Here is a 14,745-nt window from a genome sequence, read left to right as displayed (position 1 = left end):
CAACGTATCATCCATTGACGCTATGAATTTACAGAGGGAATCTTTACTCAACCTATGACCGACATTCTTTCCGCATCGCTTCCACCGGCCTAGAACCGAGCCAACACCCGCTCCTGGGTATCCGACAGGGCGTACTCGGAGGCGGCCTTCTTGCTCATCACCGACTTGGCCTGCTCCGCGGTGAATCCCTTGGCCTCGACGGCCGGGTTGTATCCCAGACCGGTGATCTTGGCAACCACGTCGCTGGGCACGGGCACGGCGATCTTGCCGTCGGCGCGCTTGTACACGGTCACGACGACGGCCCCGCCGAGACCCAGGTTGTGCTGCAGGCAGGCGTCGGTGCCGGCGATGGCGCGGTTGTTGGCCCAGCCGCGCAGGTGCCAGACCAGCTCGGCACACTGGGCCAGACCGGTGGCACCCAGCGGGTGGCCCTTGGAGATCAGACCGCCCGAGGGGTTGATGATCATCTTGCCGCCGTAGGTGATGTCCCCCTTGCGGACCATCTCGTGGGCCTTGCCGGGGTCGCACAGCTCCAGGGCGTCGATGGTGATCATCTCATTGGCGGAGAAGCAGTCGTGCAGTTCGCACACCTTGATGTCCTTGGGGCTGACGCCGGCCTCCTTGGTGGCGGCGCGGCAGGCGGCGCGGGACATGCCGAAGCCCATGAGGTCGATGGCGCTCCGGTTGTAGAGGGTGCTGTTGTCGGTGGCGAGCTGCTGGCCGGCGATGAGGATGGCCTGGTCCTTGAGGTGGGGGCGGGCATCCAGGAACTCCTGGGAGACGACGATGGCGGCGGCGGCACCGTCGGAGGTGGGGCAGCACTGCAGCTTGGTGAGAGGCTCGTGGATCATGGGGGCCTTCTCGATCTGCTCCAGGGTGTATTCGGTCTGGAACTGCGAGTAGGGGTTGCGCTTGGAGTGCTCGTGGTTGATGCGGCCAATCTCGGCGAAGTCCCGGTTCTCGGCACCGTACCTGGAGCGGCGGTTAGTTGCGCCGGGAATGGGAAGGGAATGGCAGGACGGACTTCTCCTTGTATTCGCGGCCGGCGTTTCCGAACATCTGGGCGGCACCAGGAGCGTTGGTGACGCCGCGGGTCTCGGCCATCATCATCCCGAAGAGACCGGTGGGGTTCTCCCGGTCGTTGTAGACGGACTGGAGACTACCGGGGCTCATCTTCTCGAAACCGACGACCATGACACAGTCGGCGGCGCCGTGGGAGACGATGGTGCGGGCCATGGCGAGACCGGTCGAGCCGGTGGAGCAGTTGTTGTTGACGTTGTAGATGGGGATCTGGGTCAGACCGAACTGGTAGAAGACGCGCTGACCGCAGGTGGAGTCTCCGTAGACGTAGCAGGCGACTCCCTGCTCGACATCGTCGTAGTTGATGTGAGCATCGAGCAGGGCCTTGATCCCGGCCTCGTAGCCGAGCTCATGGTAGTCGACCTTGCCGCGGGGCTTGATGAACTTGGTCATGCCCACGCCGAGGACGTAGGCGGGAGATGCTTGCTTCTTGCCCATGGTGCGAGATGAGATTGGATGATGGTGGAGAGAGGTGTGAGGAGGAGGAGGAGAGTGGAGGGAGAGGGATATGGGGGGGAAGTTATATGCGGTACGATGGGAGCTGGTGCATGGGGCAAAGGGCGGTTCTGCGGGGATGCCGCGACCGAGGTCCCGAGGATAAGGGGCCTCCCCAGGCTGTTAGTAACCCACCGAGCCCCAGGAAAGTTATGCAGTCATATGAAGATTAATAGGGCTCCATCGTTGGCCCTAACCCGAAGAAGAGGGTTTTGCGACCTTTATGGTGTCCGAGTATTGTCCGGACGGTACGGAGTACTGTACTGTGCACTACTGGGATTGGATCCCACGTGAAGGCACCGCTGCCGCCAGGGCCCGAGGACGGATCATCCTGTTGATCCGGTGGATCGTATCATCGGTTGACCGTATCTGATGGATGGGACCTCGGTCGTAGCGTTGAGATAGTAGATATTGTCAATCGTAGCTCACTCTCCAGAGTCTGGCTGCGATCAATCATCTGTTTGTTCGAATAGTCTGATCAGGTAGGCGCTGTTTCGAGGAATTGCAGCAACCCAGAGTGAATTGTTGCATAGAAGACGTAGAAGTAGAAGTAGAAGTAGAAGTCGAGGCCGAATTTCAGTAGCAGAAAAGTAGCAGAGAAGGAGATCGAAGTAGAAGTAGAAGTAGAAACAGCAGAGTGAGAGTGTAAGATCACGACGACGTCATTGGGCAAGCGACTAGTCCGCTTTGGGAAGGCCCCCCCATCATGGATCACGTTTCTTCCCCTTCCACTTCCACTTCACTTCCTCTTCCTCTCCCACTTCGTCTGCCACTCCCTCTCTCGCCTCCTCTCCTCCGCTCCCCTATTCCCTCCAATCCGTGTGAGGTCGGCCATCTCTGGAGGTACCTCTCTTCTTCTACGGCCGCCTCGACTATCAACAGCCCAACTCCCTCGGCTTCCTCACCGTCGACCCAGATTCATTCCCCGACCTCCGGTCCCTCCGTCGCAGCTCATCCCACCCTCCCTCCGCTTGTTACGGCCCACTAGATGGACAATTGTGGGACGCTGAACGGTCTGCTCCCCCGTTGAGAGACCGCTTTGCGTTCCATCAGGTTCCCCAGCCTACGACGCCTGTGAATTGCTCCCCGACTCTTCTCCCTCCCATTGCTGCCCCAGATGGGATACCTCCAGGGATGACTCTTGACAAACACTCGGAACATGCTCCTTTTACCCCGTCCCCTTCACAATCTTCCTCTGTCAGAATGCCTGCCGGCAAGACCTGGATGATGGATGATGCCACTCGCAACAAACTGCTCAAGCGGTATAAAACCCAGGTGGCCTCGGCGACTTCGACCATCTGCGCAACATTGGCTGTCGTAAGTGCCTGGTTTCGACCTCCCGTCGCACCCACTAATCATCCCAGACTCCCCTGGAGAATGTCAAGACTCGTATGCAGACGTAAGTCATGCACGCGGAGCCCCCAACCCCCATCCGACCCAACAGCTAACCCCTCCATCCAGTCACAACTTTTCCAATGTCTTTCAGTGCGTTCGCTATCTCTGGCGCACCGAAGGGCCCCGCGGTTACGTCGCGGGCGCTCTCCCCCCCTTGGCCAGTGTCACCGCCGTCCGCGTCGTGAACTTCTCCACCTACAACGCGGCCAAACATCGCATCTCCGACTTCGTCCAGAGCATGACCGGCGAGTCTCCGTTGGCCCTCTACAACCAGCCGGGCAGTAGTCCCACCCTGTCGACCCTGGCCACCTTCACCGCCGCGGGTCTGTTTGCTGGCCTGATCAGCTCTCCCCTGGCCTGTAAGTGTCCGGATGGTCCCCGGTCGGCTCCGGATGGTGGATTGACCGTGATGTAGGCCCCTTTGAGCTGGCCAAAAATGTCGTTCAGACCTCCGTCTTAGTATCCCACCGGGCTCAGGCCGCCCCCGATGCCGTCGGCGACCCGTCGCTGCGGAGCAAACCCCGGCTCGGCACCATTGAGGCGATCCGACAGATCGTCCAGCGGTATGGCGTCCGTGGACTATACACGGGGTTCCACCTGCACGCCCTGCGCGATACCCTGGGATCCGGCCTGTACTTTGGCGTCTACGAGACGGTGAAACAGCTGGCCGCCAAGGAGCTGGGCCCGGACAAATCTCCCTTCGGGGGCCCCATGATTGCCGGTGCCATCTGCAGCACTGTGCCCTGGTTCTGTGTAAGTGCGCGGTGATCAGCGAAAGGACTTCCTCACTGACAACCCCAGACCTATCCGCTTGATACCCGCAAGACGCGCGCTCAGAGTGTGTTACTGGGAAAGACCAAGGAAGTCGGCGAGGCATCGGCCGCGGTGGCCAAGTCGAGCATGTACAAAGGCCTCTCAATTATCCTCATCCGCACGGGCGTGAACAACATGATTTTGTTGAGCATCTTCGAGTACATCAAGATGCGGATCAACCAGTTGGAGTGATCTAAGACGTGCGTGTATTAAATGATTCTGGAGTACATAGTATGCAAATTCCATCATGTATAATTTAGTATGGATCCACCCGTTGGGACTACCGTAGGTACCTACCTCGTAGTAGTAGTAGTGGGAGGAGGGAGAAGGTACTTACTTCCGCACAGATGCTGCCTCAGGCACCACCCACGTCATCCGTTGCCGTGGGGTTTTGGTCAACAACAAAAGTTCCCGCCGACGATCTTCCTCTTCCATCACCACCTCCACCACCTCTCCCTCCTGGCATCCCTCCGCCATGGCTTCGTATGTCCTCTGCCTTCTTCCTAACGAGCTTTGTCTGACGGTCTCCTAGCAATATCCTCCAAATCCCCTTCCGGCGCTCCCACCCCGTCTCTCTCTCCGATGCCATCACCCAGTATATCTCGTCCAAATATGACCAACGACCGGACATGTTCGCCGACGATCTCCTGATCATCGATCGTCTTCGGGCAGAGGCAATTAGCGTCCAGGAACCCCATGTCAGCGGGGTCAGCCGGCTCGTGACATATGCGGCCCAGTTGAAGTGGTTGGGCGGGAAATTCCCAGTCGACGTGGGTCAACCTTGAGAAGTGTCCCCATAGAACGACGGAGTAACTGACCGACGGCGTCTACAGGTCGGGGTCGAGTTCCCCTGGTATCCGGCGTTTGGGTTTAACACCTCGCGGCCGAGTAAGTTGACCGCGGCGGGAGGGGGGAATGCAAATGCGTTCGTTGCTGACGGACCGCAGCGTCGCAGAACAACATCCGCTTCGAACTCGCCAACATCACCTTCAACATCGCCGCGCTCTACTCGCAACTCGCCTTCGCCGTGAACCGCACAACATCCGACGGCCTCAAACAGGCATGCAACTACTTTTGCCAGGCGGCCGGGGTGCTGGTGCACCTGCGGTCCGACATCCTTCCGGACCTGCGCACGGCGCCGCCCGAGGACATGGACGACATGACGCTGCAGAGCCTGGAGCAGCTGCTCCTGGCCGAGGCGCAGGAATGTTTCTGGCAAAAAGCCGTCAAGGACGGGCTGAAGGATGCGTCCATCGCGCGCCTGGCCGCCAAGGTGTCGGACTTCTATGCCGACGCGAGTGACCACGCCGTCAAGTCCAACGCCATCAGCCCGGACTGGATCCACCACATGACCGCCAAGCATCACCATTTCGCCGCCGCCGCCCAGTACCGCCAGTCGCTGGACTGCCTGGAGAAGCGCAAGTACGGCGAGGAGGTCGCCCGCCTGCGCGACAGTGAGGCCTGCGTCCACGAGGCCCTGAAGGAGTCCCGCTGGATCAACCGCACCGTCCTGGGCGACCTGCAGGGCCTCCGGACCCGCGTCACCGAGGACCTGAAGCGCGCCGAGAAGGATAACGATGTCATCTATCTCCAGCCCGTCCCGCCCAAGTCCGAGCTCCGCATCATCGACCGCGCCTCCATGGTCGCCGCCAAGGCGCCCACCCAGGTCACCGACGCCATCTCCATGCTGGGGGAGAACGGGCCCCTGGGCCAGCCGCTGTTCGCCAAGCTGGTCCCCTATGCCGTCCACATCGCCGCCAGCATCTACTCGGACCGTCGGGACCGGCTGGTCAACGAGACCGTCATTGGCGAGCTGGAGACTATGACGGACAAGCTACGAGAGTAAGTGCAACCCCTATTACTCCGTCGACAATCGCAACCCCCGACGGCTAACGAGACAAAAGCCTGCTATCGTCACTGAACCTCCCGGGGTCGTTGCAGGCGCTGGAGAAGCCGCTCGGGCTGCCGCCCACGCTGGTCTCGCACGCCGAGGAGATGCGTCAGCAGGACGGCCTGAACCGTCTGCGGCGCTCCCTCGAGGACACGGACAAGGTCAAGGCCAACGACAAGGCCGTCTACAACGAAGGCGTGGAGCTCCTGGCGGCGGAGAAGGCGGAGGACGACGCCTCGCGGCGGAAATTCGGGACGGACCGCTGGTCCCGGCCCGCGTCGGAGGAGGCGGCGCCGAAGCTGCACACCACGGCTCGCGAGATCGACGGCTACTTCACGTCGGCCCAGAACAGCGACAACCTGGTCGAGCAGAAGCTGCGCGACTCGGCGGCCGTGTTCCGCGTGCTGACAGGCACCAACCGGGACCTGGAGATGTACGTGCCCAGCAGCCGGCGGGCGGCCATCCCGCCGGAGCTGGAGCGGGAGGCGACCCGGCTGCGCGGGTGTCTCAGCGAGGTCAGCCGGCTGGAGAGTCGGCGGAAACGGCGCGCGCAGGCCGTCAAGGACAAGGCGCGCGGGGACGACATCAGCCGGGCGCTGCTGCGCGAAGCGGCCCGGCTGGAGCGGGAGTTCCCCATGCAGCCGATCCAGGCGAGCCAGTTCGAGGAGCTCTTCGAGGAGCAGCTGCGGCTGTACGACGCGGACCTGGAGATGGTGGCGCGGGAGCAGCACGACCAGGACCAGATCGCGGCGCAGGTGCGCGAGGCCAACCGGGCGTTCACGCGGGCGCACAAGGGCGGCGACGCATCGACCCGGGAGCGGGAGAAGGCGCTGCAGGAGCTGGAGAACGGGTACCTGAAGTACAAGGAGATCATCTCCAACATCGAGGTCGGGCGCAAATTCTACAACGACCTGGCCAAGATCGTCGGCCGCTTCCGCGACGACTGCAAGGCCTTTGTGCACCAGCGCCGCATGGACGCCAGCCAGCTGGAGAGCGACATCTCCAGCGTCGCCGCCATGGCGTCGCTTAATCTCTCGCAGCATCCGCTCCGCTACAACGCGCCGCCGGCACCACCGCAGCCCTCCCCGCCGGCGCAGTCGCCCTTGCAGCCGCAGTCACAGCCTGCGCAGCCGCGCGAGCCTCTGACAGCGCCGCAGCCCACGCGCGCCGCGCCGGGCGTCTGGTCCCCCGAGATGGGGATCCGATTCGGCCAGGGCGGGACGTGGGATCCCAGCAAGGGGGTGAAATTTTCCTAGGCTACCACCATGGATCTGTTTTGTATAGAATATACATTACTTACTTAACTAGTACTTCCATGCCCACGGCGTATATCAGGCCTACACCACCCTCACCATCACCGCTGCTGCCTCCGCCGCCAACTCTCTCGTAGACACCGTCAGATCCTCGCGCAGGCTCAAGAACCGCAACCGATCAATCCACATATTCCACCTCCGCTTGGAGATGCGTCCGATCTGCGCCGTCGCCGACGGACCTCCACCCTCCTCCCCCCCCTCCTCGCCGCGGCGCTGCCACAGCTCCTCGCCCATGATAATCGCCCACAACGCCGCCGCCGCAACATACACGTTCAACCGGGTGGCCTCGAGCCGGGCCCTCGTCGCCGGATCGTCTTCCCCCTCTGCCCGACTACTGCCCCCGGACCGCGCCTTCACATGACCCTTCCTCGCCGCGCCGCGACCAACACCCCGTTGCTCTTGCTCACCCGTCGTCCCCGCACCAGCCGCCGGAGCAGCAGCGGCGGCGGCGGCGGCGGCGCTATCCATCTCCGCGGGGGACACGCGGGTGCCATCGTCATGGCGCACCTCCAACGCCCACCGGATCATCGCGACGGCCACGCCCTCCAAATGAACGACCTCCTGCTTCGCGACGAGCGCCAGAAACGCCACGAGGCGTTCCCACGCGGTGGTCTCCAGCGCGGAGAAGCCCGCGCGCCGACCCGGCTCGTCGCTGAGCGCCTGCAGCACCGTTTCCTCGAAGAGCGGGAGGTGCATCCAGCGGAGCGTCTTCCGGGTGCTGGTGCCGGCGCCGCTGTCGCTGGCGCTGGCCGGGGCGGGACCGCTCCAGTCGAGGGTGAGATCGTCGGACGGTGCAGGCGCATCCATGTCAAGGAGGGAGACGTGGGACGGCGGAATGGGCACGGGGTCCGGGGCGCGCTGGAGCGCGGTCAGCAGGGCGAGCAGGCGGAGCTGGGACCCTGTCGGGACGCTCGGGGGTTGCGGATGGGACGGGTCCTGCCGGGGGAGCTTGCGGCTGGCGTGGAGGATGGAGGCCCAGAGGTCGCGGAGGGCGTCGTCTGTGGGGTTGAGTCTGTTAGAGGCGACGGGTGCGGCCATGCGGGTGGGGGATGTGTATGCCGGGGCAGGCACGCAGGCAGGACGCACCTATTGTCCGGTCGGGCTCGCCGCCGTAGTAGATCTCGTTGATGACGCTGAGGATCTCCTTCACGGCGAGATCCAGACTGGTCTGTTCGCTCAGGTAGAGCGCGACGATCAGCGTGAAGGGCCGGTGCATGGACCCGTGGACCCAGTTGTGCTTCGTCGCCAGCGTGTCGATGTCCATGGCCGTTGGTTTGTGCGGTGGTGGTAGTTGTTGCTGTGTGGACGGGGGTTTTGTGATGATGATGATGATGATGATGTTGAAGGGATATACTACAGTCATGACGTCATACCATAACTTGGACAGAAACAAATACATTAGAGGTATCAATCGTGATCATCATAATACTATACAGGGGTATCTATCAAACCGCCTCCGAGGCCTCGTCCAGCCGCTCCCCCAGGAAGAAATCCAGCTCGCTGGGCCCACCCTGCGAGTGCTCGTTCTCCGCCAACTGCTCCAGCAGACTCAGGAACGGGTCTTTCTCCGACGACGGATCTGCGCCCCCGGGGGCATTTCCCGTCCCCGATGCGCTGCTCTGCGACTGCTCGTCCGGCGTCAGCGCCGTCGCCGCGACGCTGGCCTCGAACGGGAACGTCGCGTACTGCGGCTGCGGCTGCGGATGGTGGGCGGCTGGCGGCGTGGTCGGCGCTCCTCCTCCCGACGCGAACGACGACTCGGCGAGGAACGCCCCCGGGGAGGCGCCGATGCCGCTGGGCGAGAATCCTGGCAGCGTGCCATCGGGGAGGCCCAGGTCCGACCAGGTGGCGCCGGAGGGTTGCTGCGAGGACGACTGGAAGGCGAGGGAGTTCGGGCTGCGGGTGTTTTGCGACGGGAGCGTGGCCGGGGCCGCCGGGAGGCTCTGGTAGATGAGGAGCCGGTTGTCCGAGAAGTCTGATCGGTCGAAGGAGACTCTGGCGGAGCCTAGAGTTAGTGAAAAGGGCAGGAAAAGGAAGGAAAGCTGACGTACGGTTCGTCATCGGCCATGCGCACATGTCCCGCGTCGATGACCAGACCCGGATACCGATCGAAGAAATCCTCCAGGTGGAAGACGGGGGCGAAGCGCACCGGGCGGGCGGCCAAGGTGCGGACCAGGTCGGCATGACACGCCGAGAGCGTCTGCAGCATCTCGCGCTGGTGGTGGACGCCGGACCAGTGCTGGCGCAGCCAGGACAGCTGCTGCATCTCGCGGCCGAGAAAGTCGGCGCTGGACGCGAACACCTCGCCCTCGCGGCCGTGGTAGTGGACGCCGTGGACGTGGACGGTCCCGGCCGTGCACACGCAATAGGCGACCAGGTCGGGCCATTCGACGCGCGGCGCGTGGCGCGCCAGCTCGACTAGCTCGGCGATGGCGTTGGCGTGCGAGAAGCACAGCGTCGTGGCCTCGATCTGCCACGACTGGTGCTGGCCGCTGCCACGCAGCTCGACCAGGTCGATCGGCAAGAAGGGCCGATACAACAGGCAGTGGACGAGGTGGTAGATCAGCTTGCTGAGTAGGAGGAGGGTGCTCTCGTGATGACCAAAGAGGGCCTCGATGGATGCGAACAGGTCCTGGGTGCCGGCTGCCCAGATGTCGAGCTCCTGTCGGATCTTGGATAGGTTGGAGAGGGAATGCCACGGGAAATGGGAGTCGCCCTTGACCCCGCCAGCCGCGAGATACCGGTGCGTAACCCCGAGGATGCGCGTGATATCGACCAGGAGAGCGGCCCCGCCCGAGCCCTTGCGCCGGACGTCGCCGTACTGGATGTTGGGGCCGACCGGGTTGAAGAACTCACCCGTCTCCGAGCCGGTCGTCGGCAGACGCAGCACAATCGAGTGGTCTGCGAGCAGACACGGCCGTTTGGAGCCGCAGGTGAGGAAGCGGTCCATCACGTAGACCGTCCAGAACAGCCGACGCCGCGTCTCGCGTTCATGCGATGGAACGGATTGCGAACTGAGTTCGCGGTACAGGTCCAAAGCCAAGACCATGGCCACTGCGTTGGCTGTCCGTCATCAGTATCAGCGGGACGACGGGGGAGGGTGAAAGTCTAGCCCCTACCCAGAGTCATGTAGGCCCGTTTCCCGTGGCCATAGGCAAAGAAGGTCTGTGAGAGGAGCAGGAGGGTCTGAAGACCCTCGGTCGACGGGCTGTCGATGTCGACCAGGCGTCGCGCCTGTCGTGCGTAGTCGAGGCCTTGGGGGTGGGGATTGGGGGCGGTATATCTGACCCCTTAGTCTGGTGATTCGCCAGGATAAGAAGTAGGTAGTAAGGCATACCTCAACGTCAAAGCATAGATGGCCATGGATAAAAACGGAGGGAGCTGTGCGCGCTGGTGGCGTTGGCGCGTAGCCGTCTCGTCCAGGATGAAGTACGGCTTCCCGTGGAGACGCGCAAAATAGGTATCGAGCATGGAGTCGGGCAGGGGGTTCTGGGCTGGCGGCGGGGGCGCCTGCGGTACCCCCGGGGGCGGGAACTGGTGCGGTGGAGGCGGCGGGTGGAAGTTCACCTGGGATATAGACGCGGTCTCCAAGGACTTGATGGGCGAGGTGGACGAGGCAGGCGAGAGCGGGTGATGTTCGTCCTGCAGGCGTTTCTCCAGCCCATCGACGCGCTTGAGCAGCGCCTCGAGCACATCGGTCTTGGGGCCGCGTTTTTTCGGAACGGCATCGTAGATACAAGCGCACTGGAAGACCTTGCAGGCCTCACAGCTCGGACGCAGGCGGTTACACTTGATCTTCCGCTTCCGACAGGACTTGCAGTTCATGGACTCCCTCGGCTCGACATTGACACGGCGGGGGGTCAGCCGGTCGATGCTGACCTGGGGACGGGACATGGTTGGGACATGGGGGGAAGAGGAGAGGAAGCTGAAGGAAGAGGGAAAAGAGGGGAAGGAGGAAAAGAAAGCGAAAACCCCGGATTTAAAAACGAAAAACGTGGAGTACCGGACGCTAACCGTACGGGGACTAGTCCGGCGGAGGCCCAGCCGCTGCGGGGATTTTACCCGATTGGGCTTACCCCAGTATACGCTCCAACGTGCAGGCGGCTATTTTGCTCCGGGATTTTCCCCTGTCTATCACGGACGATGCCCCGCGAGGTCTGAGCTTGTCTGTCTTGCTCTACGATCGTTTCGGTTTCTTCACCCCGTTCCGGCTAGCTCTTCGATCTATCTGATACACTTGGGTCAATCTTGCCCTCCCGGATGGGTTAAATCTCGGATATGGCGTGCGATCGTCGCTCCCTTCAGCCGGGCGGCTTGGACGAGAGGCCTCGATCCGTGGCGAATTCATATGCAGTTCCGTTCAAAGCCGCCGTCGCCCGGCGCGGAGGTCGGAAAAGGATAGCCAGTCAAGAGATTCGGTGGGTGTCTTCCTCCCTGTCATATATCATCTATATATGTACACATGTGTGCAGCCAAAAACATAGAACATGAAACCAGAACAAACAGGCAACGGGGACGGGGAGGGTGGAAACATGCTCGTCAAAATACCCGCCCTGACGCCATCCGCACAAAGTCAAACGGCACGTTCTGTCCCACCAGGAGGCGCAGCGTCTCCACGGTCGTCCAGGCGTTCACATCGTCAATTCCGTATGCCGTCCATCCGGCATGGACGGCCACACCCACAGGGTCTCCGGTACGTTCTCCGCGGGTCAGATCGAGGTATACCTTGCCCCGGGTGGATGGCGGCGATGCGCGCCCACTCGTGCGGTAATGCCGGAGTAACGGTTGCACCAGCAGGGACTTCTCGGGGGGCAGCGCCGACACAATCACAAACGGCTGCTCCACCAGCTTCACGGACTGAATCGAGGTGAACGGCTCCAGGCCTTCGGCGAGCGGCCCGCTCGCTCGGAACCCGACGGTGTAGATCGCTCCAACCCCTAAGCTGCGCAGCGCCAAAATCGCCGCCGATGCTTCCCCTTCACTCCCGGACAGGATGATGGCCGCCCGCCCGCGGTACGCCGACGGCACGTAGTCGCGGGTCAAGGTCGCCCGGATCCCCTTCCAGGTGGCATTTTCTCCCATCAACTGCGACCCCGGCTCGCGAGCGGCGACGATAGTATCAATCAAGCCAATCGCCCGTGCGGCCTCGCTGACGGCTGGGATGCAGGCGGTGCTGCTGGAGATCGGAGGGTGTACGGACGCGCCCCCAAAGGACGACTGAGTGATCACGCGTTCGATCGAATTCGTCGGGCCGCGATCGATCGACGTCAGCGTATGCGGCAGACTCAGCTCGTTGAAGCATTTCTCCATGAACATCGACTGCGGGGTAGACCGGAAGGACCCAATCGCATAGAGATCCCGCTTGGGCAACTGCCCCATAATGTGAAGTGCCTCGTTGATCTCGGCGGCCGTCAACTGACCCGGCGCCGCAATCATGGGCAACAAAGGATGCGTAATCGGCGAGAACACTGTGTTAAGGGCACGCGAGAGCTGACCCATCTGGCCCATGTTGACGGCTGAGAGCACGGGATACGGCCCATATGTCTCCTTGATGGTTGAGCGGAAATACTCGAGCTCATAGTTGGCCTCGACGGTGGTCACCATGGCGATCATCTTGACGATGTCGGCATATTTGGCGCTCTCCGCGAAGATCCGCGGCGCTTCGGGCGACGTCCACTTCCACGTCCCCGAGAAATCATGGAACGCCGACATGATGATGCTGTTGCCCCGGTCATCCGCGAGTTGCTTCCGGATCTCCTCCGGCAGCCACAGCTCGACATCGATATATTCCACCCCCCACTGGATGGCCCGGCGGAGGTACTTGTAGAACAGGGTCGGATCGTCCATCGGGAACTTACCGTTCTCCTTCGTACATCGGGTGGTGAAGATGATGGGAAGCTCGGTGTGTTGCCGGAGCAGCATCAACTGCTGCCCGACATAGCGGAGGCTGGGTACCGGGTCAGACGCTTGCTGGGACGGATCAACCAGCAAGTCAACACGCAGCTCCACCGCATCCGACCCGACGGACAGAATATCTAGATTGGGCAAGGCGGCATGGACATCCGGGAACGTGGTGGAGATGAAATTCGTGCGGGTCTTCGTCTTGAGGTCGTCGTGCGGGCGAGTCTGTCCGAGAATCAGGGAGAGAAACCGGGTGAGGTCCCGGCGAAAGAAGGGACTCCTCAAGGAGTAGAGGAATTCGTAATCACAGCCATCGCTCAGCGATTCGGTGGGGAAAGACCCATCATCCACACAGTGAGTGTTGATCAAGACCCAGTCCGATTTCTCGCCGCCCCCCAAGCCCCGAGCGAGGTCATCGGCGAGGATGCCCACCACCACCGCATTACTGCCCTTTCCTAATGTGGCCAACGAGGTCTCTGTCGTCCACGGCTTTCCAAGAATCTCCGCGACGACCTGCACGATGGCATCCTGGCCGGGGCGGTACACAATCACCACCGTGTGGGAAGGCTCCGGTGGGAGACTCTGGATGATCGAAGCGAGGGATACCGAAGATGCAGCATTCTTGAGAGAGGTGACTGGAGGGGAATGATCTGTGAGAAGGGTCATAGCCACGGGCTTATGAAAGGCTGTCTGCATCATCTCATCGCATGAGCAGAATCTCGCGTGTTCATACTTGAGTTACCGAGGCTACCCGACTGGCCAATTGTCCGAGGACCCCTTGCGAACGATCGAGGGGTCACGGGATCAACGAAGACAGAAGGAGAGTGAGGCGCGATAACAGCAAAAGGAGATCCCAGAGGCAGAAGACAGTGTGGTCGATATGGCATTGACGATCGCCCGGGTCGAAGTCCTGGGGAGACCTTGAGCCACTCGGGGATGTCGTAGACGGGGGACGCGGTGTCGGAGAATATCAAGGCCAGGTAGAGAAAATTTGACGGTCAAAAGGGAGTGAAGGTCCGAGTTTAATACCCGGGAGGTCGGAGGGAGGGATCGAATCCGATGAAATTGGCAGAGCGCGCGTGTTCGGTGAAAGAGGACGGCCAAGGACAGGGAAAAGGGACGGCGACATTTGCCAGGATAAATGGAGAAAAGGAAAAAGGGAGAGGGAGGAAGGAAAAGAGGGAGTAAGGAGGCGAAAGAGAGAGAGTCCGATAAGGTGCGATAGAGAAGAGTGGCCAAGGGAGAGGAGGAAGAGAGAGAGAGAGAGAAGTTGACGGCTAAATTTCCCCGGAATTGGATTATTTGGGGCTCCGCATCACGGGGTCGCGGAATCGGTTTCTCCGCCAATCAGCATCTCTCCCGGCTGAGGATGCTACTACGTTCTATACTTCCTTCACCCCCCAACTGTCCTCTCTGCTCCGTCGAGCCCACTAGACTATTCCTCGCACAGGCAGAATCATCGCTGTTGTGGTTCTGACTGATCTTCGAGCCCCGTCAAGACCACTCAAGGCTCTCGTGCAGCACATCCGCAACGCCGTCCTACCAGATCTTCACCGTCCAGCTCTATGATACGAGGAAATACCCGTTCCTGATGCTATCAATCCCGTCTCCCGTTGGTCCAGCCATACCCACTTTTGCTCTGGGAAAGGCTAAACCAGGGTCTAATTGTCCGTCCCTCGACTGGGAGTTCGTCCGGTAAATTGGCCGGTTACATTCTACACTCATCGAGTCCCCCTTTTAGGCAGAGCTCATTGGCCGTGTGGCTTCAGCCTGCTTCCATTGTTTCAGTCAAGCTGACGAGACCTCGCCTCGGCATCTCTCCGACGACCTCAAAGCCGAACTCAGGGTATCAGGGCA

The 14,745-nt window shown here is 61.6% G+C and overlaps 5 protein-coding genes across 5 annotated transcripts; 2 read left to right on the top strand and 3 right to left on the bottom strand.

Moving 5' to 3' along the window:
* Window positions 1-38: 38 nt before the first annotated feature.
* Window positions 39-1,785, bottom strand: BDV59DRAFT_104585 (putative sterol carrier protein). Its single transcript, XM_073686494.1, has 2 exons — window positions 1,025-1,785; window positions 39-972 (listed from the first exon to the last, which is right to left on the bottom strand). The coding sequence occupies exons 1-2, from the start codon at window positions 1,516-1,518 to the stop codon at window positions 90-92; spliced, it is 1,377 nt and encodes a 458-aa protein (XP_073544439.1). The 5' UTR covers window positions 1,519-1,785; the 3' UTR covers window positions 39-89.
* Window positions 1,786-2,329: 544 nt separating this feature from the next.
* On the top strand, window positions 2,330-4,034 carry BDV59DRAFT_185977 (putative mitochondrial carrier protein). The gene is made up of 5 exons (XM_073690942.1): window positions 2,330-2,892; window positions 2,940-2,974; window positions 3,037-3,329; window positions 3,386-3,723; window positions 3,772-4,034. The coding sequence occupies exons 1-5, from the start codon at window positions 2,710-2,712 to the stop codon at window positions 3,973-3,975; spliced, it is 1,053 nt and encodes a 350-aa protein (XP_073544438.1). The 5' UTR covers window positions 2,330-2,709; the 3' UTR covers window positions 3,976-4,034.
* Window positions 4,035-4,227: 193 nt separating this feature from the next.
* On the top strand, window positions 4,228-6,971 carry BDV59DRAFT_104545 (putative pH signal transduction protein PalA). Its single transcript, XM_073686493.1, has 5 exons — window positions 4,228-4,266; window positions 4,316-4,553; window positions 4,617-4,671; window positions 4,731-5,625; window positions 5,688-6,971. The coding sequence occupies exons 1-5, from the start codon at window positions 4,259-4,261 to the stop codon at window positions 6,928-6,930; spliced, it is 2,439 nt and encodes an 812-aa protein (XP_073544437.1). The 5' UTR covers window positions 4,228-4,258; the 3' UTR covers window positions 6,931-6,971.
* Window positions 6,774-8,446, bottom strand: BDV59DRAFT_185971 (uncharacterized protein). Its single transcript, XM_073690941.1, has one exon. It carries the CDS (start codon window positions 8,023-8,025, stop codon window positions 7,012-7,014), a length of 1,014 nt encoding a protein of 337 aa, XP_073544436.1. The 5' UTR covers window positions 8,026-8,446; the 3' UTR covers window positions 6,774-7,011.
* BDV59DRAFT_210107 (type I 3-dehydroquinase-domain-containing protein) lies at window positions 8,433-13,587 on the bottom strand (the record flags this gene model as incomplete). The annotated part of the gene is made up of 6 exons (XM_073695531.1): window positions 8,433-8,794; window positions 8,863-8,992; window positions 9,035-10,050; window positions 10,107-10,270; window positions 10,325-10,866; window positions 11,536-13,587. The coding sequence occupies 6 exons, from the start codon at window positions 13,585-13,587 to the stop codon at window positions 8,433-8,435; spliced, it is 4,266 nt and encodes a 1,421-aa protein (XP_073544435.1).
* Window positions 13,588-14,745: the final 1,158 nt, after the last annotated feature.

Source organism: Aspergillus ambiguus (genome assembly GCF_047715705.1).
Source record: "Aspergillus ambiguus strain CBS 117.58 unplaced genomic scaffold BDV59scaffold_39, whole genome shotgun sequence".
Taxonomy (NCBI): Eukaryota; Fungi; Ascomycota; class Eurotiomycetes; order Eurotiales; family Aspergillaceae; genus Aspergillus; species Aspergillus ambiguus.
The sequence above is the reverse complement of the archived record's forward strand: the minus strand, read 5'-3'. Positions and strand labels throughout refer to the sequence as shown.